This window comes from Oreochromis aureus, linkage group 14 (genome assembly GCF_013358895.1).
Source record: "Oreochromis aureus strain Israel breed Guangdong linkage group 14, ZZ_aureus, whole genome shotgun sequence".
NCBI classification, from domain to species: Eukaryota; Metazoa; Chordata; class Actinopteri; order Cichliformes; family Cichlidae; genus Oreochromis; species Oreochromis aureus.
Genome location: NC_052955.1, coordinates 15,005,410 through 15,030,120, shown reverse-complemented (window position 1 = coordinate 15,030,120; position 24,711 = coordinate 15,005,410). Strand labels below are relative to the sequence as shown.

Below are 24,711 nucleotides of genomic sequence, written 5' to 3'. Positions count from 1 at the left end.
TCAGCTAATTCTGTCCTGTTACTTGCACTCACGCCTCTGTGGTCGAGCTAGAGTGATGCTCTGCTCGGGTGTTGTGCTAGTTCCAGTTTCTGGGGAGCTGTACCGGACTGCGATTGAAGCTGGACAATTATAACCAACACGAGCTGCTGTTTGACTCGCGAAGTGCAAGTCCTCCAGTCTGCGCTGTGTGCATGTGTTTGTGGGTGTGTGATTTGTTTTATTAAAGATTGAAGTTTATTTTATTTTTTTTAATGATATATAGCGAGTGTGAGGCTCAGTGTTCTTTTACCCTTTTAACCGGTTGTCCTGTGCTTTTATTTTTTTTTATAGTGAACGGAGGACTCACCAGTGGCCCTGGGACCGTAGGTGGTGGGTCATTTTCATACTTTCCTTTTTTTGTGTGGTACTGGGTGCAGGCTGTAGTGATTTCTCTGTGTGATTTTCTTTTGGGTCCATGGCTGCTGGTAAGTCCTAGTTCAATGATTGTTTTATTGTAATTAAGACGCTGTCAACAACAACGCTACATTCAATTTTCTTACTGTTTTATTCTTTATTTTATTTCTATAATTATAAACAAAACTGTATTAATATTTGAGCCAGCCTGCCTTGGTGTGCATCTTTGAACCTGTGCGACCTGTTTTATTTGCTCTTAAAAGATTTTATATTTCCTGGGGGTGAAATTCCTCTAGGTAGCGTTGTCATTTTATTAGATCTATTTAGACCCTCTGACCACTTGGTCATATTAACAAAAAAAAAAAATCTTTAAACAGATAAAACCAAGCCAATGTAAAAAATGGGGTTATCAGGTTTTTGCTTTAAGAAGGACCCTTCCAAATGGGAGGAGCAGTGGCAGAGCCAAAAAAAAAAAGGTTCTTAAGAATATGATTTATTGCACACACCAAAACACAGTAAAATACCCTGGCCAGGGACAACAATTATTAAAATAAAATAAAAGAGTCAAATAAAATATTGATATAGTCCGCTAAAACACTAAAAGTAAAAAATGCTATACAAAGTTGTATAAAAGTCCCAAAAATAGTCCATTAAAATTGTGAAGCCAGCGGCGTCCTCCTGACGCCCGATCTCCACCACTCCTCTCTGGCAGCCACTGGGGGACAGGAGGAAAGTAGCAGTCACTCTTCTTAAAATACTCCGAGCGCCTTTTAATCAATTGCTGGGTAAGACTTACAATGCAAGGGCAGAGCTCCGAACTCCGCCTGCCGTTGCCTTAGGTTCAAGTGCATACCAGGTCTCTCATCTCCCAAACCAGGCGTCCGACCGTCACCTCTCTGTTCTTCACCTGATTGTGTGTCTCCCTCTCCTCGGGTCTATGTGCCGGCAAGATATCCTCCAGTTCCATTCATCTCTGTCTCAGCCCAAGCATGCTGGGCCTTCCACAACCTGCCACCGCCACCGGTCGAGCTCACCTCTCGCAGAATGTCCTCCGTCCTCTCTGCTTTCAGGCTGCCTTTTCCAGGGCTTCTGTGCCAGCAACAACGGCTTGCCACCAGCTACCACTCCATTTCTCCCCTCTCTCTGCGCTGCCAGGGCCTCTTATTCATCTCTGTGCCCTCCCAGGTGTGTCCAATTAGTGATTAGAAGTGGGCAAAGTCTCTCCCGGGCACGTCAACAAATATACACAGTAAGAACATGTAAGGATAAAAAACACTGAAAGAGAAAGAAAAAACGCGAAGCACGGCAACACATGCAAAACAACACATGCATAGTTAAAACGTGTCAATTGCACCCCATGACATTCCCCACACTAAAACGTTAGCAGTCCCTGCTACGGCACAGCTTCCAGTCCTGTAATTCTGGTAGTATCAGTGATAGTCTGCAAACCTATTGAAGTCTCAAGTTCCTTTTTACTAATCCTGAAGCAGAAATACAATGATGTGCACCATTCCGTCCCATGCCACAAAAATTATCCATTTCATGTCCCAATGGCATCGCTACCTTGGTGTCATAAGGCCATAGACTTCTTGGTGCATTCTCAATCATCCAGGTAAGTAAATCTCCTTCTTAGACTGTGAGATTTCCATCAGTAATGGGGGACATCTAAAAGCTGATGTGTACCGGAAACCTACGCATACGGATCAGTATTTAAGGTTTGACTCTCATCATCCACTGGAGCATAAATTGGGTGTCATCAGGACGCTACAACATAGAGCCAACACCATCCGCACAGACACAGCGACCAGGGAAGCAGAAGAACATCACATCAAGAAGGCCCTGAGTAAATGTGGTTACCCCAGCTGGACTTTTGTTAAAGGTGGGAAGGTGCCTAAAGAAAGCTCCAGCCGATCCAGGGGAGAAGGACAACCGCTGACCAAGCGAAAACCTATAGTGATCCCGTATGTATGAGGAGTATCGGAACAGTTGAGACGCATTTTTTCTAAACACCACGTCTCTGTGGCTTTTGAACCCCAAAGCACGCTGCGCCAAAAATTGGTCCACCCCAAGGATCGGGTCCCCCGACACAAACAGAGTAACGCTGTTAAGTGCGAGGAGGATTGCCAGGATTTATACATCGGGGAAACCAAACAACCTCTGGCGAAGCGGATGGCACAACACAGAAGAGCTAACTCGTCAGGCCAGGACTCTACAGTCTATTTACACCTACAGGCCAGGGGACACTCTTCAATTATGAGAATGTATATATCCTGGACAGCAAGGACTGCTGAGCGTTTGAGTTTGAGCGTGGAGTATGGGATGTATAAATCCGGGCAATTCTCCTGGCACTTGACAGCAAACATTATATTAGTATGTTTATGCGGGGGGAGCCGATCATTGGGGTGGACCAATTTTTGGTGTAGCATTTTTTTGGAGTTTGAAAACAAGTAATCATGGCGCTACAGCTTTAAGCAGCTGCGCGCGCTCCCACAGATGGCAATTACTTTTTAGCAGACGATCACTTTTTGGCACAACACCTGGAGCTAAGGGAGCAAAACAATTACATGAGTGCTGCTGATCGACTGAGGAAGAATAAAGTAGTCGTGGTAAACCTATCAACAAGGTGCTGTATACCAGTTTTTAAATTTTGTTGATAGGCCACGTAAAAGCAGAGTCATGATAAACAATATATACACGGTGTTTTTTCCTGAGTTTGGAGTGTGTAGTTCGTGTGTTGTTTTGTGTAGTTAGTGTGTAGTGTACTGGATAGTTTTGTGTTTTTTGTCAGAACAATGAGACGACTACTGAATGTTGCAGGTGCTGCCAAAAAGCCACCAAAGGCAGATTACTGTGTAAACAGTGTCTCCAGGTAGAAAACAGGAGGAGTGATACACCTGCTTTTGTCAGACCTGCAGGTATTGTGGGTTGTGATGTTCTCCTTTATAGTAGACAGAAATTATTTTTTGCAGTGGCACAAATAATTTGTGTGGCATCTTATTTAATGCAGAACACCTGATTGTTACGTAAATAGTTTGAAATGTTTATTTAAAAAAAAGGTAAATGGCTGCCAATAACTTTGTTTGCAAAACTTGTGCATGTGATTTTTAAATTTACTATTTATATTTGCAGTTAAAGTTATGAAATATGATTCATTAAACATGTTTGTGGTTGTTACAATAAAAAATATAACTTTTTCTACTCTGATTTTATGTTTTTTGTCTGATTTTAGATCAGTTGTGTTAATACAATATGTCAAATTGAAAACATAACTGTAAATTCAGACATGTAAGGCTGTGCTGAAAAGAATGACACCAAACAAGGCAAAGTAAATAGTTTTTAAAGGTGAAATCAATGACTGTAGAAAACATGGACAATGCAACAGCTCCCCAAAAATGAAGCCAAAACCTAGGTCATAAACCCCACCTCCTCCATGTTAGCGGATGGGACTGGGGTCAGACTAAAATCAATTAATTCTCCTCAGATAATCTTTTTCCAAAGGTTCTTTCTTTTGTTATCAATAGTTCTCATCACCCTGATTTATGTCCAAGGGGTCTCCTTTCCCATAAGTTTGATTCTAATTACTACCACAGTGATGTTAAATTGGGGTGTAACGTCATCATAACAGCTTTGACTGGCAGCTGCAGTTACAGAGAAACTTGCGTATCTCTGTTCGGGAATACCAGATAGAGCATAGGCTCTGAGAGGAGGGCCAGCGTTTACGTTACGAAAACACGACGGACTGTTTTAACCTGACAGCCTGAGGTGTTCTTCAGTAAACTGGACTACCCGACAGAAGGACGGGAAGGATGGAGCGATGATCTGATTGACCGAATAGGGCGCGGGGGAGGGCTTTGTACGCATCCCAGAAGGAGGTGTAACAGTGGTCAAGTAGTCAGTCTCCTCGAGTGTTGAAATAAATGTGTTGGTGGAGTTTCTTCAGGTGTCCGTTGTTGTTGCCTCTGGGTGCACGGTTTCCTCACTGCTGATCGCGCTGTACAGTTTCCTGAGTGCTCGGTCAGATTCGGCTTGTGGGGGAATGTAAACAGCCATAATGATCACTGTTGTAAATTCCCTCGGTAGACAGAAAGGCTGGCACTTAATCATCAGGTACACCAGGTCTGGTGAGCAGAAGGATTTGACCGGGTGCACGTTCGCATAATCACACCAGCTGTTGTTGGTCACGAAACACACACCACCACCTCTGCTTCTCCCAGTTAGCTCCTGTGATGCAAGGAGAGCCCCAGTAGTTGTATGGCAGAGTCTGGTACCATGTCCAATTGCCAGGTTTCTGTGAGACAGATCACGCAGCAGTCCCGCATCTTTCGCTGGAATGAGATCCGTGACCGAAGCTCGAACAGCTTGTTCTCCATAGACTGCACATTAGCCAGTAATAAACTGGGGAGTGGTGGTCTGTTAGTGTGCTGTCTCAGTCGAACCAGAACGCCGGATCTTCTCCCTCTGCATCGGTGTTTGCGGCCTCCAGGGGCCCAGAACAAAGGCATCTCAGGTGAGATGAGTGGGGGGTCTGCAAACGGAAGGTCCATGTTGCAAAACTTGAACTCCGGAAAACGATGAGAAAGTCCATCTCTTATGTCCAGTAAGGTTTGTTGGTCGTACACAAGGAGACATGTGCTACTCGTGAAGAAATAAAGGAAAAGTTTTTGTTGCTGCAAATGCTTTTTATGAAATTTTTGCAAGGCCATATGTGGAAGGAAACCTTGACTTAGGACAAGCTGATGGCATAAAATGTAAGTACAACTCCTCAGGTTTCATATGCAAAAAAAAATTATTGCGCTAGCTTATGTGGTTGCAGTTCTACAGGGATTTAAAAATAGTTACGCAAAATGGAGCGTGCCCGCTCCGACCAGTCTTAAAGGGTTAAGGACCAGTTGATTTTTTTTGTTATGGCCATTACATGAAACCTTGAAAGCTGACATTCTTTCTGTTTTCTATAACTATATGAAATATTAAAGTCATATATATATGTAATAATCTTGCATTTAGTTTACCTTATGGTAATACCTCTTCGTTTTTGGTGCGACTTCATGCAGGAGAGGTTGGATCTTTGGATGGTAAAAGTTCAATTAATGGCCAAGGCAACCTCTGTTGAAATTACTATTTGTAAATGACTATTTCTGTGATCACAACTGCGAGTATAATTCTACAATTCTATTGCTGCGCCTTCTCTACATTTAACAACACACACAAACACAGGCAACTGTGAAATATGGATGCCATTTTATTTTTGTGTATTAGACATTTTAAATATATATTCCATTAACCAGTTGCTTTTCCACCTGATATTATTTTACCATGTATTGACATCCAGATATAAAATATACTGTGATACAGGATTCTCTTTACTTTCAAGCCAATCTTATGTATTTATGTGTATTATTTTTTAAGCTTTTTCAACAGACCTCTTTGATATGTTTCATATTGTGATACATGATAAAATAGAATATTATCCAGCTAGTTTTTTATCAATTTTTTATTGTTTGTTTTTCAATCAGGTGTTTTTTGCATTTTCTATAGATATTTCAGCTAATCATCAGACTTCTTAGAAGTCTTTCATTTTGAAACAATAGATACAGTTTATTACATAGAAATTACCACAGGTACTTCTAGGTAATCATTACACTTTTAAAGTATTCTTGGTATTAAAAAGAAACAAGCAATCCTGCATTTTGCAGCTCCAATTCCTGCTTATTACACAGAAACTACTACACGTTTACTTCTTGAAGTTTGCATTAATAGGTTATTAACACAAACTTCAAATTATCTTGGGATCTTTCTACATATTTCTGTGAATTCAATTCATTATGTATATGTTTTTTTCCACATGTGGTTTTTAACTCTGTATGGAAAACATTATGATTCAATGCCACGACACATTATAGCTTTTCTTGTGTTCAGTTCTGGTCTTATCAGGATTATGTAACATTTGGGTCCAAACAGTGCAACTAACAGGCCAAAACTTGAGGCCAGGATGGCAAATGCCTCCACTGCATCTGCATGGTTTCCAGGTGAGCTGATATAAGCAGGAACAAAGGCCACCCACACAGCACAGAAGATCAGCATGCTGAATGTGATGAGCTTGGCCTCATTAAAACTATCAGGGAGATTCCTTGCCAGGAATGCAATTAGAAAACTGAGGAAAGCTAGCATGCCAATATAGCCCAATAACACTCCAAAACCAACAGTGGACCCAACTGCACACTCATAAACAATCTTGTTATTGTGATATTGGGTGTTTTTATGTGGAGTTGGAGAGGAAGTGATAAGCCAGGTAGTGCAGATGGCTGCTTGAATAGATGTGAAAACCAAAACTGTTCCTCTCTGCTGCATAGCACCAAACCACTTCAGACTGGTTCCCCCTCCTGGCTTGGAGGCTTTGAACACAGCCAGAACAACCATGGTTTTTACCAGGATGCATGAGACACACAGCACAAAGCTTATCCCAAATGCTGCATGCCTGAGTTGGCATGTCCACAGCCTGGGTCGTCCAATGAACAGCAGTGAACACAGGAAACACAACTTGAGTGACAGTAATAGCTGGAAGCTAAGTTCTGAATTGTTGGCACGCACTATGGGTGTTCTGCGATGATAGATAAAGATCCCCAAAACAACAGCACATATAAATGTGCCCAGTAAGGAGGTTGCTGTCAAACAAATACCCAGAGGCTCATGGTAGGAGAGGAATTCTGCCTTCTTAGGAACACAGTGGTCACGTTTGGTGTTTGACCAAAAATCCTCTGGACAACTGGTGCACTCCAAGGAGTCTGACACAAAAGAGGGCAGATAGTGAAACACTTTGTATATTTAATATAAATCAATTAAATATGCCGTGCTGAAAGATAAATACTTACTGCTCTTATTAGTGACTGTTCCCTCAGAACAAGGGATGCAGTCAAAGCAGCATTCGGGTTCCCCCTTCCTTCTCACCATGTGGGTACCAGGAGGACAGCTATCACTACATACTGACTGAGGTGGCTATAAGAAGAAATTAAAAATTATCTGCCTGATATAACATACATGTGATAAAATATAAATGTCTGAAAAAACCAAATCTAACCTTTTTGGATTGAAAGTTCCAGAAGATTTTGTCTTCATCAAGTATCAGTTCTTCACCTTTGAAAGCTGACCTCTTAACCTCACCCACATTCTGAACCTTAGAGGTTCCATCTGGGAGCCACAACCAGTTCATCACATCATAAATTGGCAATGCATCACCATTCTCATCAAATGACACTTGATCACCAAATGGTGTGGTAAAGTTCATCCTTTCCAAGTAATAAACAAGCTGTTTAAAATGAATGTGTAAGAAATAAATTACTTTTCACAGTGCAAAAAGTGGCACCCACTATTCAATAATCTTTTGTACCTGAAAATAGAAATTCGTTAAATATATAAAAAACTATATCACCAGTAATGCTGTATACCTATATCTATTCCAACCCACAATCACAGCAAAATGCATACCTTTGCTCAGGTGTACAAAAAATCTCTTTATCTAACTTCAAATAATTGCAAATATTTACAGAGCAATTGACTTAGACATAGTGTAACCTGATATCACACCTGCCATGGCTTCAGTGACTGCAATGTGGCACAGCTGTGCCCACTGAAAGGCCCTTTTCCTGGTTTGCAATGCAGCATATCATCAAGAGAATGCGCAAAAGCATAAACAGCTTTGTATACATTGTACTCAGACCGGAGGTCGGAAATGTCCAAAAATTCAGTGTCTTTATTTTCAAGCTCTTCTTGTCCAGTGCATAGTGGACCTCCACCTTCCAACCAGCCTGGTGGAGCTGGAGCAAATCTACACTGAAATGTGAATTCCCAAAACTGATTCACCTGGAATTTATTGAAATATGTTTGTTAGACATAAAGAAAATATGCAATTCTTGCAAATACTACAGTAAATGGTTCGACTCTTACCATGCTATTCCCATAGCTATTGTTGTGATATAGGTCAGGACGTATTTGTAACAGGAACTCCCTGAACCCTGGTATTTCTCCTCGGCGAATAGCAATGCCCAGTGTACCACCCAGGTATGGCATAAGCTGAGGTGTTTGGAGCACAGTAGCTGATGTCCAGGCTTCACTTGCCATCCACTGTAAGCCTGTTACATTTTGCCTTACTACCTGTACATTGCATTAAATCAAATGTTTAACGTGATACTGAAATGTAAAAAATATACTTTAGGGACATAATCATGAAATTCAACTAGTTTCTGGTCTTCCAAAAATAATTGAATGTGTTTAGTTTTCTATACACATTCACATAAATATGAGATATGTTTTACACTTAGTGATCTTTTAAATTAGTAATAATTAAATTGTTGTGAAGCCAGACCTCTTCCATAAGCTTTATCATGCGACTCTCATGTGCAAAGACAATGACAACTCGAGCTGTGGATTTCTTCATGACATTCACAATCCTCCTGACTTCATCTGTGCTTTTGTCCCAAGGTAAAACTTCAACGTAAGCAAGGCAAATTTCAGCAGACAGACTCAGCTGAGATTGTAAGGATCTTGCTGCATGAAATCCATAATCATCATCACTGACCAGCAGGCCTGCCCAAGTCCAGCCGAAATGTTTGAGAATGTGAATCATAGCACGCACCTAAGTGAATACAGATTAAAACAGAGTTGCATAGGGGTAGAAAAATCATTCTTTAGCGTTACTTTTCATCAGCTTTACACATCATTATGTATTCTGTTGGAAAACAGGTATTCATCAGGTATATCCTTAAAAAACTTTAGTTCTTTATTTTTCATTTCTTTAATTTTGGTTACATTTACCTGGAAAGCATCACTTGGTATTGTCCTAAAGAAGGATGGATAATTTTGATGATCACTCAAACAGGAACATGTGGCGAAATAACTCACCTGTGAAAAATACAGACTGTATATATTGTACATTGTTTTTGACAATAAATTTACAATTAAGTTAATATAAACTAGAATAACATTCTATGGTTAAACTGAAAGCTTACCATAGGAACTCTGTACAAGCCTAAGATGCTGGAGATGGCAATAGAAGGTGTAGAGGAAGAATCACCAACAATCCCGAGGACTGGAGGATTTCCAACACATGTATTATGTAATATAATTTTCTCTTCTTGACCACTGACTAATGACAATGCTGCACGGAATGTAATTCCAAGTTCAACGCAGTTATCATAAAGAGTGTATCCCAGAGTCACATTTGGTAACAGGTTGGAATTTCTGTTGATTTCATCAATAGCAAAAAGCATGGTTTGTGCCAGCCTAAATCCTAGTTCATAAAACCTAAAAAAAAAAGAAAAAAAAGATTATATTACTTAAAAATAAAACATGATTTCTGGAAAATATATGGCAAAGCTAGTAGTTGCAAAACAAATAGCAACAATTAAATTGCTTTGATAATCTGTTATACGTACCCATGGCAAGTAGGCTGTTGTGGCTTTGAGGTAAAAGATAGATCAGGAACACTTCTAAAAAAGTGAATTGGAAACAATCCACCCAGAATGACATCCCCAGTCTTGTGCATGCCATTTAGATGAAATCGTCCCTGTAACTGACAGGAGAAGGGAAATACATAAGATGATACAGCATAAGAAAAGTAGAAATACAGCAAAATGAGCAAGAGCAAATTGGTTTGTAATAATAAGCACATGACAGCTTTCTGATTTTCTGAGCCTAGTCATTGTGTTTCATTGCTTTACTAATCCCTTTTATTGAAATCTTGTGTCGTTTTATCTTGCACTCCACCCATTAGGGAAAAAGAATAAGAAGGGGGCAGGGCCTATAATGCATTTCATATACACTGATATATCAATATAACAGAAGAATGATTCAGGGCTCTAGACTAACTTTTTGACATGGGCGCACCGGCACGCCTAACTTTAAAAATTTAGGCGTACCGGCACAAAAGTTAGGCGCACTCAAATTTTTCAACCGCATCACTTAACACCGCAGTGTTACATGTGCACTTTCTTTGGGGGGGAAGTCCATACAGACAATATTCATTTCTAAATTATTAACTAACAAACTTGTGCTTAAATTGCTTTGTCAATATTGTAGACAATGTTAAACTTAATCATCATCTTGGCTCCTCTGACGACCTGTTTGCTGCTGCCTGCTGCTGAAAGGCAGTGGGGAGAGGGGACACTTGGGCAGTGCATTTATTGCAGCATATAATGTGTTTTCTGGATACACTGCTGTTTTTTCAGCATTCAAATATTGATGGCACCGTGTCAGAGCTGACTATGAATTTCAGACGGATCAGGCCTTAACTTAACACAAAAGTTATCAGTAGTTCATCTTTTCTTATTACCCACAGCTACATCCACTTCTGTCAGGCCTAGGCTGCTCACTAGGGCTGAGTATCATCACTGATTTCTATAATCCATTCGATTCCGGTTCTCAAAGTCCTGATTCGATTCAATTTAGCCTCAGACAGTCAGAAATATTATAATTCTGATCATTTATCAGTACTGATACACATGAGACTTCATCAGAATTGTGAACATCACAGCAGATGCCTTTGTGTCAAAGTAACTGAGAATAAAACACAGAAAAACATGAAGGAGATTTTCCTGGTCTGGCGTTTTATAGCAGATAACCTTAAAAATATTCTGCAATATTCTGCAATTTTGCATAATTTTAAGAAGTTTAAATTTCTTCAGTATTGAACAGCAGAAATTAGGCTTTCTTGTCCGAGGTCATTTAAGTGAAAAAAAGAAAAAGAAAAGAAAAAGACAGCGGCCGACAGCGCTGTAAACAACTGTAGACTGGGGGGTAATAAGCGAATGAATAATGCAGAAAACAGAGATTTGAGACAGCAGCTCAGAATCTAGCGCAAAAAAGACGGAAACACAGAGCGGACCCGACGCATCAGAGTCGCTAAGCTCCGACAGCGTGTCCGTGTTCGGGCCGTGGGGTGAGAAAGCCGAGAAAGACAAAGCTGATTCTGATGCGTCGGGTCCGCTCTGTGTTTATGTCTTTGTGTGGAATCCGTTAATGAATTGATATCGCTTTATTCAAGCTACTCACCTTTTCTCTTCCACCTGCACTTTCAACTGGACCACGGCCAATCAGAGAGGTCCTGCCCCTGACTATCTCTGATTGGTTTAGTCCACGATAGGGGCATAATGTGTGTCTGTTGTTGACCACACTGAGAGTTGCAGAGATTTTTTTTTTTTTTTTTGTTACCCGAAAATATTTGGTCGCACCGGTGCGACCAAATATTTTTTTTTAGTCGCACCACTGAAAAATTTGGTCGCATTTGCGACCAAATTGGTCGCACTCTAGAGCCCTGCTGTGAGGGCAATGCAAGTAAATGTTTCCCACAATGAAAATGCTACCTCCAGATGAACAGAATCAAATTTCTGGAATTTCTTTAGCTGGACGACTGAGCATGGATACCAGGCTCCAAATATCCTTTTTAATGCTGTAAAGTTCTATATTTTAACACAGTAATTTGTGGATATGGATTCTCTTTTGTGGAATAAAAAAATAAATTAATATAAATAAACGTTGCCTGGTTTTTTGGTGTGGTTTGTGTTTGGGTGCAGGGGAGGTGTGGAGCAGGGGTGCAGCACTGGGTTCAGGATGTGGTGGCAGGGGAGACTGACCTACACTGCTGATTGCCATCATCTAATGATGCCTCCCTATTTGAATAGAGTGTGGGGACCCGATGAGAGAGCTGTGTTGGAGGCAACTGGAGAGCTGCAAAAGCTGAAATCATGAAAAACTATGTCAATAAACATTTACTTGTCTGGCAACACTGTGTGAATCAGGTCCTTTTGTGTCACAAGAACAACATTAAAAAAAAAAAAAAAGTCTTATAATTTGTGCTGTCAAAATTAACGCGTTAACGCTGATTAAGCCGTCATCACGATTAACGCGAAAAAAAATTTAACGCTATTAATGCATCTGGAGTGCAGAATGACTCAAAATCCCTGAAATGTTTCTGTTAACGCATTTTGGGCAGTTTGTCCAAGTAGAGTTACCTTCGCACATGTGCAAATAGGCAGTTGATCTTGTAGTGATGGGCAGCTGAACCAATCAACTCAATATGGAAGATAATAAATGCACATTGGCCCTCTCAATGGGAAATTTGAGTATTAATAAAATAACAAGACAGAACAGTTGACCGACATAAAGTATTATGCACATTGTGCACGAAGGAATTTTCTTTTCACCGAAGCACCTCCAGCTTAAAATATCACATTGACACAAAGCATACGTTAGTCAGGGATGGTGCTAGCACTTTGGCTAATGCGTCACCGAGCTTACGACAAACCACTCACGGAGCATCGGGGACTCAGTAAGTCTACCTCGGAAATATTGACTGACACAATTGCCGAGTGGATTGCAACAAACTGCAGATCTATTAATATTGTTGAGAACACGTGCTTTACATAGCTTTGGTTCCTCGTCTAAAGGACTTGTATATTTTCCCATTTTTCCCCGAGTCTGTTTGCTCATGCAAAATGAAATGCGATTAATATAGATTAAAAATGAATGATATTTAATTGTGATTAATTAAAATTAATCTACAGTAACCCTGTGATGAATCTCATTAAAAATTGTAATTGTTTGAGAGCACAAATATATATTATATATTAGTGTATACTTACCTATTAGTATATAGGTTTTATAAACTAAACTAAATTCTCTTTGAATTTAAACATACATTCTTTGTGTTTATTCTCCATTTACTTCAATGTATTGCATAAATGTCTGTTACAAGCTTAAATATATAAAGTTGAAAAAGTGTAATTGCAGCCAGGCTATTGATCAAGTAATTGCGATTAATCGCGATTAATTACAGAAAATTGTGACATTAATTAGTTCATTTTTTAAATCTATTGACAGCACTACTTATAATATTGAAAAATTACTGTTAAAGACAGCTAAAATTGGCCTAATTGTTTTTTAAAAAGTTTTTTTTTTTCACTATAAACCTTTTGGTTTTATTAACAATATTCATTAATCTTTTACAACTGAAAATAAAAATCAATCAAAATGAAATTAACAAAACACACAAAAAACAAAGTTCTTGGCATCCGTCTAATTCCCTTGTAGTGTATGCACTACACAGGAAGTGTAGTATATTTTAGACCCTGCCCCTGCTACGTCTTTTTCCCAGATGGGTGGTGTGCAAGATTAGTTAACACTTTCCAACAAAAGGGAGTGACAAGACAATAGAACCTAATTACTAGGCTCAGAATATTAGAAAGCTGTCATGTGGTTATTATTACAAACCATTTTGCTCATTTTGCTTTATTTCTCCTTTTCTTGTGCTGTATCATCTTCTGATATCATCATTCCCTCCTGTCAAATACAGGGACGATTTAATCTAAATGGGAATCAAAAAACTGGAGATGTAATTCTGGGTGGACTGTTTCCAGTTCACTTTTTTACAAGTGTTCCTGACCTGTCTTTTATCTCAGACCCCCAACAGCCTACATGCCATGGGTAAGTATGACAGGGTGGGGAAAAAAACAAGAAGAAAGAAGAAAATGGGGAAAATCAGTGCCAATGTAATTATGTATTTTATTGCCAAAGTAAACTTTGTGTATTAATACATTTGTGAAAAAAATATATGTTTCTTGGCTGAAGCATCTGTTGTTATTTTTTTTTTATTAAAATATCCCTGCAATTGTTGTCATTAATTTTCTGTAATTTTTTTTTGTTAGTTTTGCAATAAGTTTTCCAAGTATTCTGCTGTATTACTGTATTATTAAATAATTATCTCTCTCTTTTTTTAGTTTTTATGAACTAGGATTTAAGCTCGCACAAACCATGGCTTTTGCTATTGATGAGATCAACAGCAACTCCAACCTGCTACCTAATGTGACTCTGGGATACACTCTTTATGACAACTGCATCAACCTTGGAATTGGATTCCGTGCAGCATTGTCATTAGCCAGTGGTCAAGAGGAAAAAATTATATTAGATAATACATGTATTGGAAATCCTCCAGTCTTAGGGATTGTTGGTGATTCTCCCTCTGCACACTCTATTGCTATCTCAAGCATTTTAGGTTTGTACAGAGTACCTATGGTAAGTCATCTGCTTAGCAATGAAATAGTGTTGTTGAATCATTTTAATGTAACTGCAATTTTAAAGCCACTTGTCAAAACCTACTCAGTTTACACAACAAAATTGAAAAATTGCAGCATTTAGGTTTTTACATATTTCTACAATATACAGTCTGTATTTTTCACAGGTGAGTTATTTTTCCACATGTTCCTGCCTGAGTAACCATCAAAAATATCCATCCTTCTTTAGGACGATCCCAAGTGATGTCTTCCAGGTGAAAATCTTTCGGTAATCTTTCATTATTGTGCGTCATGACAGTGCTATTACACGCTATTTTATTATTGTGTGGCTTCAGTGAAGATAATGGTGTGGTGTGCTTCAAAACCTGATAAACATATACCCCACTGAAAGACATCTTTGCAATAATGTTTTGATCTGTATTCACTTAGGTTCGTGCTATGATTCACATTCTAAAACATTTTGGCTGGACTTGGGCAGGTCTGCTCGTCAGTGGTGATGATTATGGACTTCATGCAGCAAGATCCTTACAATCTGAGCTCAGTCTGTCTGGAGAAGGTTGCCTTGCTTACTTTGCGGTTTTACCCTGGGACAAAGACACAGATGAACTGAGGAGGATTGTGAATGTGATGAAAACCTCTACGGCTCGAGTTGTCATTGTTTTTGCACATGAGAGTGGCATGATAAACCTTATGGAAGAGGTTCGGATTTAAAACAATTGAATTATTACTAATTACTAAGATTTCATTTATTGTATTGTGTAAAACATGTGCGTTTGTGTGAATGGGTAAAGAAAGTTAGTCACCTGGAGGTATTTTCCAAGATCAGCAACTACTTGAATGGCATGCTAATGTCCGTATTTCAGTATCACTTTATACATTTGGTATAATACAATGCACAGGTAGTGAGGCAAAATGTAACTGGCCTACAGTGGATGGCCAGTGAAGCCTGGACAGCAGCTGCTGTGCTCCAAACACCTCAGCTTATGCCATACCTGGGTGGTACACTAGGTATTGCCATTCGTCATGGGGAAATACCAGGGCTCAGGGAATTCCTGTTAAAAACGCGTCCCAATCTACATCACAACAATAGCTATGGGAATAGCATGGTGAGTATTTAACCTTTACTATGGGATGTGCGAGAACCCTATATTATCATAATTCATATTTATAAAATCTAAATATTTCAGGTGAATCAGTTTTGGGAATTCACATTTCAGTGCAGATTTGCACCAGCTCCACCAGGCTGGCTGGAAGGTGGAGGTGCGGTATGCACTGGAAAGGAAGATTTAGAAAAAGTAGACACTGAGTTTTTGGACATTTCTAACCTCCGGCCTGAGTACAATGTGTATAAAGCTGTGTATGCTTTTGCACATTCGCTTGATGACATGCTCCGGTGCATGCCAGGAAGAGGGCCTTTCAGCAAACACAGCTGTGCTACGTTGCAGTCACTGGAGCCATGGCAGGTGTGATATCAAGTTACCCTCCACCTATGAATAAATTGTTTGCTTGGAATTACTTTCAGAGCAAAATTCACCATGTAGGATTAAATACAATGCCATATAGTTTAATGGTAAAAAAGGTGGAAGGAGCTAAAAGGATTTTCTGTGCTCCTCTACTTCTGTACACCTGATATAAAGTAGTGTTTAATGTATTTAGATCAGAATCAGAATACTCTATTAATCCCTAAGGAAATTATGTGGTTACACTTGCTCCAAGATAATGACAGTAGCAGACTGAACTAAATTAAATACATATATTAAATAGTTTAGAATATATGAAATAGCTCTAATATATACAAATAGCTAAATTTCCACAATACTACAAGGAGAAATATATATGATTCACATTTTACTGTAAACCAGTGGTTCACACACTTTTTTTGCTAGACCCCCCCCCCCCCCTTGTTTTACAAAAAAATATCTTCACGCTCCGCCAGCACAAACACATCCTCCAACCACACACTCCATTGCATATTTTTTATTGCATATATTTAAAAATCGATTCAGGATTTAATAGATTGATCGCAAAATTGATTATTGAAACCCACCCCTACTTTGCACCACTGTTGTGCAGGTAAAGCCAAAGGAGAGATATGCTTCATGGTATTTTTCTTTGGCTTAGAAAGAAGTTGGTTTGGAAGCATATATGGAGATGCTTCATCTTCTGCCGAGCCCCATCAAAATACCTGTCCATTATGCTATCAGTGTCCAATCATTCTTTTTTTTTAATTAATTCCGCACCCCTCTGCAATGGCTCTGCGCCCCCCGCTTTGGGAACCACTGTTGCCATGTTGGGGAGATAATTTAGACATTTAAATAATCTGTGTTGGATCAAGGACACATCTAAAACCTGCAGGACATTGGCCCTTGAGGCCTGGAGTTGGTTTATTTATTGAGTTGGCATCTGCAACCCTCAACCTGCTGTCCCGGCATGCATAGAGGATGACACTGGCCACAACAGAGTGAAAAAGATTTGATTTATTATACTGTGTTAAACGTGTTGTATACCAGGTCACTTACCAGAGAGCTGATTGACCTGTATACATATATACAGGTTATTAGTGACATACCTTGTATAATTAATTAATTTCTATATTTAATTATAAAAGGTCTAATACTTTATTTAATTTTTTTAACAGCTTCTTTATTACTTGGAAAGGGTGAACTTTACCACACCATTTGGTGATCAAGTGTCATTTGATGAGAATGGTGATGTGGTGCCAATTTATGATGTGATGAACTGGTTGTGGCTCCCTGATGGAAGCACCAAAGTTCAGAATGTGGGTGAGATTAAGGGGTCAGTTTTAAGAGGTGAAGAACTCATACTTGATGAAGACAAAATCTTCTGGAACTTCAAATCCAGAAAGGTTATATATATATTTTTTTCAGACTATATATTTTGTCACATGTAGAGTAAATATTATTCTGGCAGTCAATATTTAATTTTGTCTAATAGCCACCTCGATCAGTATGTAGTGAGAGCTGTCCTCCTGGTACCCACATGGTGAGAAGGAAGGGGGAGCCCAAATGCTGCTTTGATTGCATCCCTTGTTCTGAGGGGAAAGTCACTAATAAAAGCAGTAGGTATTTATCTTTCAACATTGCATATTTAATTTTCTTTCAGTGAAATATAATATGCATTTCACCATCGTCTTCTTTTTAGACTCATTTGAGTGCACCAGTTGTCCAGAGGATTTTTGGTCAAACCCCCAACGTGACCACTGCGTTCCAAAGAAGACAGAGTTCCTCTCCTACCATGAGCCTCTGGGTATTTGTTTAACAGCAACTTCACTGCTGGGCACATTCATATGTGCTGTTGTTCTAGGAATCTTTTTCTACCACCGCAGAACACCTATAATACGTGCCAGCAATTCAGAACTTAGTTTTCAGCTATTGCTGTCACTCAAGTTGTGTTTTCTGTGTTCACTACTGTTCATCGGACGACCCAGGCTGTGGACATGCCAACTCAGGCATGCAGCATTTGGGATAAGCTTTGTGCTGTGTGTCTCATGCATCCTGGTAAAAACCATGGTTGTTTTGGCTGTGTTCAAAGCCTCCAAGCCAGGAGAGGGAGCTGTTCTGAAGTGGTTTGGTGTTATGCAGCAGAGAGGAACAGTTCTGTTTCTTACATCTATACAAGCAGTCATTTGCACTGCATGGCTTGTCTCTTCCTCTCCAGTTCCGCATAAAAACACCCAGTACCACAATGATAAGATTGTTTATGAGTGTGCAGTTGGGTCCACTGTTGGTTTTGGAGTGTTATTGGGCTATATTGGCATGCTAGCTGTCCTCAGTTTTCTTATTGCATTCCTGGTGAGGAATCTCCCTGATAGTTTTAATGAGGCCAAGCTCATCACATTCAGCATGCTGATCTTCTGTGCTGTGTGGGTGGCCTTTGTACCTGTTTATGTCAGTTCACCTGGAAATCGTGCAGATGCAGTGGAGGTATTTGCCATTCTTGCTTCAAGTTTTGGACTCTTAATCACACTGTTTGGACCCAAATGTTACATTATAATAATGAGACCAGAACTGAACACTAAAAAAGCAATAATGTGTCGTGGAACTGAATCATAATATTGTTTTCCATACATAACAGAAAATTACATGCAGAAAGATATATAGATGTAAATAATACATTTAACCAAACATACTGAGTGTTGAAAAAAAAAATTTCCACTTCCATCATGAAAGTGAGAAGATGCAAAAGCAGCTATTTTTACTCTACTACTATGTTTTTCATGATGGAGTTAAAATATAAAGCACTCACACTTCTCAAATGTTATTAACTCTTCATGGTTAAATTTAACCTTATACATAATTAAAGTGTAAAATACTTTCTATTGATAAAACATTTCAATATGGATCCACCCAGAACTCATAGTATACCTGTGTTTAATTTGCATATCTGGAATTATGGAATTATTGTATATCAGGAACTGATGTGTACTAAGAAACATGTTAGCCAGTTTTTAAAACAGTTCCACATTCCATAACTGAGCTCATGAGATTCAAAGTATCAAAACTTGGTTGACTCTTTAAAATAAAAAAGAATTGATCCACATTTTTAATATAAACAGATTTTATGAAAGATTGTTGGAAATATATTTACATAATGGCACATTTGCCAGTGTCAGAACTGGATTGTCTCCCTTAAAGTGATGTCTGTTATTTGTTAAAAAAAAAAAAAAATAGCTGTGTGTAAACAGCGTCTGATTCAATAAAGGACTAGATGCCATAATCCCTGATAATGCATTGCTTCAAATGGAGAAAGTCTTGAGGGATGGCTACTATGACGAAAGGCAGCCCAGAAACTTTACCACCAGGACACATCATCAATTCTGTGTCTCAACTTCACAGGGTGTTTTGGTCTTTTATCACAAATTATACCAATTTTATTTTTCCTTCTTTTGAACTTCCTTTGTTAGGTTTAGGCATTAGAAATCTGATCTAGAGTATACTATTTAAAGTATAAAAATTAAAAAAGGCATATCATCAGTAGTGGACCTTGGATTCACTGGGTGTTTCTGCCATTATCAATAGACCATTATCAGGCCCCGGAGTGTCTCCCTGATTTATGTTAAATTGTTATTTCTCTTCTACTTTCTTCTGTTTAGTTTTCTAAAATTTATTTTCTATTCAATCAATTCGCTGCAAAACCCCAATAAATGTTCCAGAAGTAATACTTACTTCTTTAATATTTAAAGAGCCTCACCAGAGGTCTATGTGGTTGAGCAGGTGTGCACTCTTGCCCAGGTTTCCTGGTTCCCATTATGCTCTCTATCTGTGTGTCATTTCCTGTTCCTAGTTAGCATTAGCATTACCTTAAGGCTAACTACCGCAGGGCGGGAGCAGAGGTAAATGTATATTTTTCTTTGTCTAAAATAAATCAATGCACTAAAATCCATCATTCCAATCATTGCAAACTTAGAAATGGGATGTCCTTGCAGAACCTTAATTCCATCGGTACATCCGATATGGACTGAAGCTGTCTGTTGAGGCTTGCTATGAACACCAGCTGCCTGATAATGTTTTGCAGTTTTTTAGCACATCAGCTGCTTGATCATTATAGTCACGTGCTACAGTTGCTGAACCTACCATAGAGAATCTTCACCAAAATGAGGATGACCCACTCTGTCTGTGACCCAGCACAGCCTATGTGTGTGGAGGGATGTCTGAAAAAAAAACCCCAAAAAAACAATTAGCCTGAATTAGGACCAGACTAGTTCCCATGATTTTTTCACATTGCCACTGTTTTTTCTATTGCCTCCTTTTTGTCCATTTCGATTGTTAATGTAGTTTGTTAACAACGTTATGGTTAAAAATGTTCTTCTTTTACTGTTTCTTTTGATGGATCACAAGGATTAAAACTACTTAAAAAGACACACACACACACACACGCACAAAAAGTAACTCAGGCCAGAGTTCCTACTTCGGATAAAGGAGGATGGTTGGAATTGTGACATTAAAAAAACAATAATTGCTAAAGGAAATTTAATTTGTAGTTCTAAATATAATCTAAATGCATTTATGGTGTTTTTTGCTCACTTAATGTCTCTTCCACAATGTTATTTCTCTCTTTTACAGCGTCGGTTACAATTACATAAGCATAACCAATAATGCAAATTAAGCGATGACATCATTTAGCGACTTCTAGCAACTTCTGGGACAACAATTTTCCTTACAGAGGAGTTGGCAACACTGCTTTAAAGGGATAGAAAAGGTGATAGTGAGAAGTAAGAGAGAAAAGAGACAAGATAGAGAGGAGAGTGGGAAGAGGGGCACCAGATCTGGCTGTCCACACTTCCCCACCGGATTGGGCTATAGACTCTACCTCTCTGCTGCATCCCAGAAAGGACATTCCTCCTCAAACATATCTGTCCTGAATGATATCACATCATTTTGAATTCCTATCACAAGGTACAAGCTGCAATCTATTAAGATAGTTTAACTGGCCAAAAAGAAAAGGACTGATTGTAATATAGGAACAAAAAACCAGAGGTTCAGTGTAGGGATGGGTATCGAAAACCGGTTCTTGTTGAGAACCGGTTCCCACTATTTCAATTCCTTGGAATCGTTTGCCATTTTTGCAAACGATTCCCTTATCGATTCCAGTCGCCCCTAACGACGTCACCACGTTGCGGAGCGTACCTGGCAGGAAACACGGCGCCTAAGCGGCTCAAACGCTCAAAAGTTTGGTTATACTTTACCAGAATGGATGACAACAGGGCAACTTGCAATACTTGCAAAGTAGATATTTCATTTAAAGGAGGAAACACTACGAATATGCAAAAGCATTTGCTCACAAAACACGCGATAACCTTAAATGAATGTCGTGTTTTTAATTCCGCTTCGGACTCATGAATCTCAACCCAGCAGCAGCGGTAACGTTTGCACGTCCTCTCCCGTTAATGCGGCAGGTAAATAATCAACTAACAGTGCATATTATGTTAGCGCGATCTGCTTTATTACAAAACCTGCCATCACTGTGCATTTAGGTGACCATGATGAGACAGACAGAGCTGGTGCTCGCTGGCAGTTGTCGCTGCAGTCCACCGGTAGCGTCTCTTTTCAGGCCCGAATGTCACCGAGCAGTGACTAAGTTTGTGGTAAAAACCTTGCAGCCATTTGCCACAGCAGATGGTAAGTGAATGTGTTTAATTGTAGGCAGGGACATTACTGGATATTCTTGTGTAATTGCTACAGAATAATTTATGTTATACTTTGTTATTGCTACAGAAGAATATTTATTTTATTATTTTACATTTACAATTTTCCCCGGGGACCCTGTGACACCCCATTGAAGAGCCGTAGGCTGGATCTCTTAAGATCTCACTGTTGGGTTTATAAGGCCATGTTACTCCTAAATTTCTATCTTGTTCAAAGAGAAGATATAAAACAAAATTCTAAGCTAATCGACCTTAGTGTTCTCCTTTTTAAAAACAAGAATCGATAAGAGAATCGATAAAGAATCGAATCGTTAAACAGAATCGAAAATGGAATCGGAATCGTTAAAATCTTATCAATACCCATCCCTAGTTCAGTGGCTCCGCTCCGGATTGCTAGTGAAGAAAAACACTAGTGAAGACTAGGCAATCCACAGGCACACAACGTTTTCTCAAAGCAATCCATGGCTGTAAGGCGAGTTAAGTGAAGCTCAGTCACACGTTTAAGTAGGGACGCTGCTAATGACGGAGCAGCTGGGAGCGGCTTACAAGCAGCAGGTGTGGCTGACTCCACCGCGGAAACACTTCCGGGTCGGATGACGCTCGGAACCCAAACTTCCGGGGACATGTAAGTCCCAAACAAAACACACATAACAGGGAGACAGAGATAGGAGTTGAGTAGAAACATAAACATAAACACCACACACGGACACAACGGGCAGGTCGGCCGGTGAGGACTGCTAGACCATGACAGATGGAGTGTAATCTGATATCACACTTCCCGTGGCTCCAGTGTTTGCAATGTGGCACAGCTGTGTTCACTGAAAGGCCCTCTTCCTGTCTTGTACCTCAGCATGTCATGTCAAGGGAATATGCCAATATGCATCTTGGTACACACATTGTACTCAGATGCAAGGTTGGAAATGTCCAAGAACTCAGTGTTCATATTTTCTTGATCCCCCTTTCCAGTGCATAGTGCTCCTCCATCTTCCACACAGCCTTATGTAGCTGGTGCAAATCTGTACTGAAATGTGAATTCCCAAAACTGTTTCACCTGAAATTTATTGAAAACGTTACAAATAATTAAATTAAAAACAATAATATTAAGAAATTCTTGCAAGTACCATGTTGTTTCCACAGCTGTTGTTGTGTTGTAGGTCAGGCAGTGGCGGTCCTAGCCTATTTGGCGCCCTGGGCGAACACTCCCTCTGGCGCCCCCCCCCCCACACACACACACACACACATATGAAGACAGAGAAAATATAGTATGCAAACGGTTACTAAACAGACATCATAATTCGTCATACAATGAGAACAGGACAAATCAACAATCGACACTGACTAATTACTATTATATTAATATTATATTATTGTATAGGGCAGCACGGTGGCACGGTGGTTAGCACTGTTGCCGCACAGCAAGAAGGTCCTGAGTTCAATTCCACCATCAGGCCGGGGTCTTTCTGTGTGGAGTTTGCATGTTCTCCCCGTGTTTGCGTGGGTTCTCTCCAGGTACTCCGGCTTCCTCCCACCGTCCAAAGACATGCAGCTTGTGGGGATAGGTTAATTGGATAATCCAAATTGCCACTAGGTGTAAATGTGCGAGTGAATGTGAGTGCGAATGGTTGTCTGTCCCTGTATGTTAGCCCTGCGACAGACTGGCGACCTGTCCAGGGCGTACCCCGCCACTCGCCCTATGACAGCTGGGATAGGCTCCAGCGCCCCCCGCGACCCTGAAAAGGATAAGCGGAAGCGAATGGATGGATGGATGGATGGATATTATTGTATATATTGTTTGGAGTTTAGTCTGTTACTGTAACTATTTTTACCATTTCTTCTTGGAGGAGCTGTAACCCACATAATTAAGAAAGTATTCTGAAAGTTTTAGGATACATGACCTGCCTTTATCCAATGACACATCTGCTTACCTGTATCTTTTGCTCGTTTCTCCTTGTAGGAGCCATAATTAAATATTGAATTTTAATGATCACTGGGTTTTCATTTGTTTGGTTGCTATGGTGATGTGTAACAGGAGTCACGTGGGTGCTAGCGGTGACATTAAGAGGGCGTTGTCAGTCTGTCATTCACTGGTTTGATTTTGACAGAGGGGCTGGGTAGCTGTAGTTTTGTTGACCGCAGCACAACGAGTTTCCCCTTGTTGCTTTAGAGCCTGTGATGTTTTAAGAGTTTGAATCGCGAGCCGATCACATTGCTCTGTAAACTTTTCAAGCATTTTAATAAACAAGCAAGCAATTCCACCTCTTGCATTATTGCGTAAAGTTGACAGCGCGTCAGGCAAATAGGCTCAATCCCCAGGCCTCTAGCGACTGTGGAAGTCGCTACACTCCTCTTCTTTTCTCTTTTTTAAACTTTAAAAACGGGTTGTGTGTGAGACTTTAAATCAACAAAATATAAAATATACATTTTAAATTGTTATTGATCCCTTTACCCCGAGTCCTAAAGTGTATATTTATTTTCTTACTCTTAAATATTTATTGTTCGTTTACTTGCACTGCTGTAACTGGAGCCTCGTCATCTCGTCTCTCTATATACTGAACTGTATGTAGCGGAGATGACAATAAAGTTTACTTTGACTTCAGCAGCGAGCAGGCGCACCGAGGGCTCTCGCACTCACTTTTCGTGTATTGATTGATTGATTGATTGATTATGCTTTATTCATCCCGAGGGAAATATAGAAAAACATTGGTGCAAATTATAAGTCTTTATCATGATGTCTGGTGTTTTCGTGTTTGTTGGTTTGTTTTTATTTTGTTTTATTTTGCGAGTTGGTTATTAGATGCTGCTCCAGCCAGCCAGAGAATCCCCCGCCACCCCGCCCTCTCCTCCCTGTGCCGCAAGCAGCAGGCGCACCTCGCAAACGGAGGGCGCCCTTACTCCCAGCAAATCGGCGATAGAAAACCGATCGGTGCCTATGCCATCCCCAATATGCGCTGGCATGATGTCGGGGCAGCATGAGTACGAGCAATTTTTTATTTTTTTTTTGCCGATGCCCGTGATGCCGCCCCCCACCACGATGCCGCCCCGGGCAACCGCCCGTGTCGCCCGTATCTAAAACCGCTACTGAGGTCAGGACTT

At 39.9% G+C, this 24,711-nt stretch overlaps 2 protein-coding genes across 2 annotated transcripts; one reads left to right on the top strand and one right to left on the bottom strand.

Moving 5' to 3' along the window:
• Positions 1-5,693: 5,693 nt before the first annotated feature.
• On the bottom strand, positions 5,694-10,063 carry LOC116334874 (extracellular calcium-sensing receptor-like). Its single transcript, XM_031758415.2, has 9 exons — positions 9,822-10,063; positions 9,396-9,690; positions 9,202-9,288; positions 8,753-9,022; positions 8,335-8,541; positions 7,975-8,250; positions 7,469-7,696; positions 7,263-7,386; positions 5,694-7,175 (listed from the first exon to the last, which is right to left on the bottom strand). Exons 1-9 carry the CDS (start codon positions 10,055-10,057, stop codon positions 6,265-6,267), a joined length of 2,634 nt encoding a protein of 877 aa, XP_031614275.2. The 5' UTR covers positions 10,058-10,063; the 3' UTR covers positions 5,694-6,264.
• Positions 10,064-13,633: 3,570 nt separating this feature from the next.
• On the top strand, positions 13,634-18,526 carry LOC116334873 (extracellular calcium-sensing receptor-like). Its single transcript, XM_031758414.2, has 9 exons — positions 13,634-13,866; positions 14,160-14,454; positions 14,621-14,707; positions 14,883-15,152; positions 15,353-15,559; positions 15,641-15,916; positions 17,092-17,319; positions 17,409-17,532; positions 17,616-18,526. The coding sequence occupies exons 1-9, from the start codon at positions 13,634-13,636 to the stop codon at positions 18,524-18,526; spliced, it is 2,631 nt and encodes an 876-aa protein (XP_031614274.2).
• The last annotated feature ends 6,185 nt before the right edge of the window (positions 18,527-24,711 follow it).

Excerpts from the sequence above, each read along its gene's own strand:
- LOC116334874 (XM_031758415.2), bottom strand. The coding sequence starts at position 10,057 with ATGTGCTTATTATTACAAACCAATTTGCTCTTGCTCATTTTGCTGTAT. Across the intron at positions 9,023-9,201 it reads TACCAAGTGATGCTTTCCAG|GTGCGTGCTATGATTCACAT; the intron begins GTAAATGTAACC and ends GTATTCACTTAG. Across the intron at positions 7,176-7,262 it reads AACAGTCACTAATAAGAGCA|ACTCCTTGGAGTGCACCAGT; the intron begins GTAAGTATTTAT and ends CTTTTGTGTCAG.
- LOC116334873 (XM_031758414.2), top strand. The coding sequence starts at position 13,634 with ATGTGGTTATTATTACAAACCATTTTGCTCATTTTGCTTTATTTCTCC. Across the intron at positions 15,917-17,091 it reads AGTCACTGGAGCCATGGCAG|CTTCTTTATTACTTGGAAAG; the intron begins GTGTGATATCAA and ends TTTTTTTAACAG. Across the intron at positions 17,320-17,408 it reads GGAACTTCAAATCCAGAAAG|CCACCTCGATCAGTATGTAG; the intron begins GTTATATATATA and ends TTTGTCTAATAG.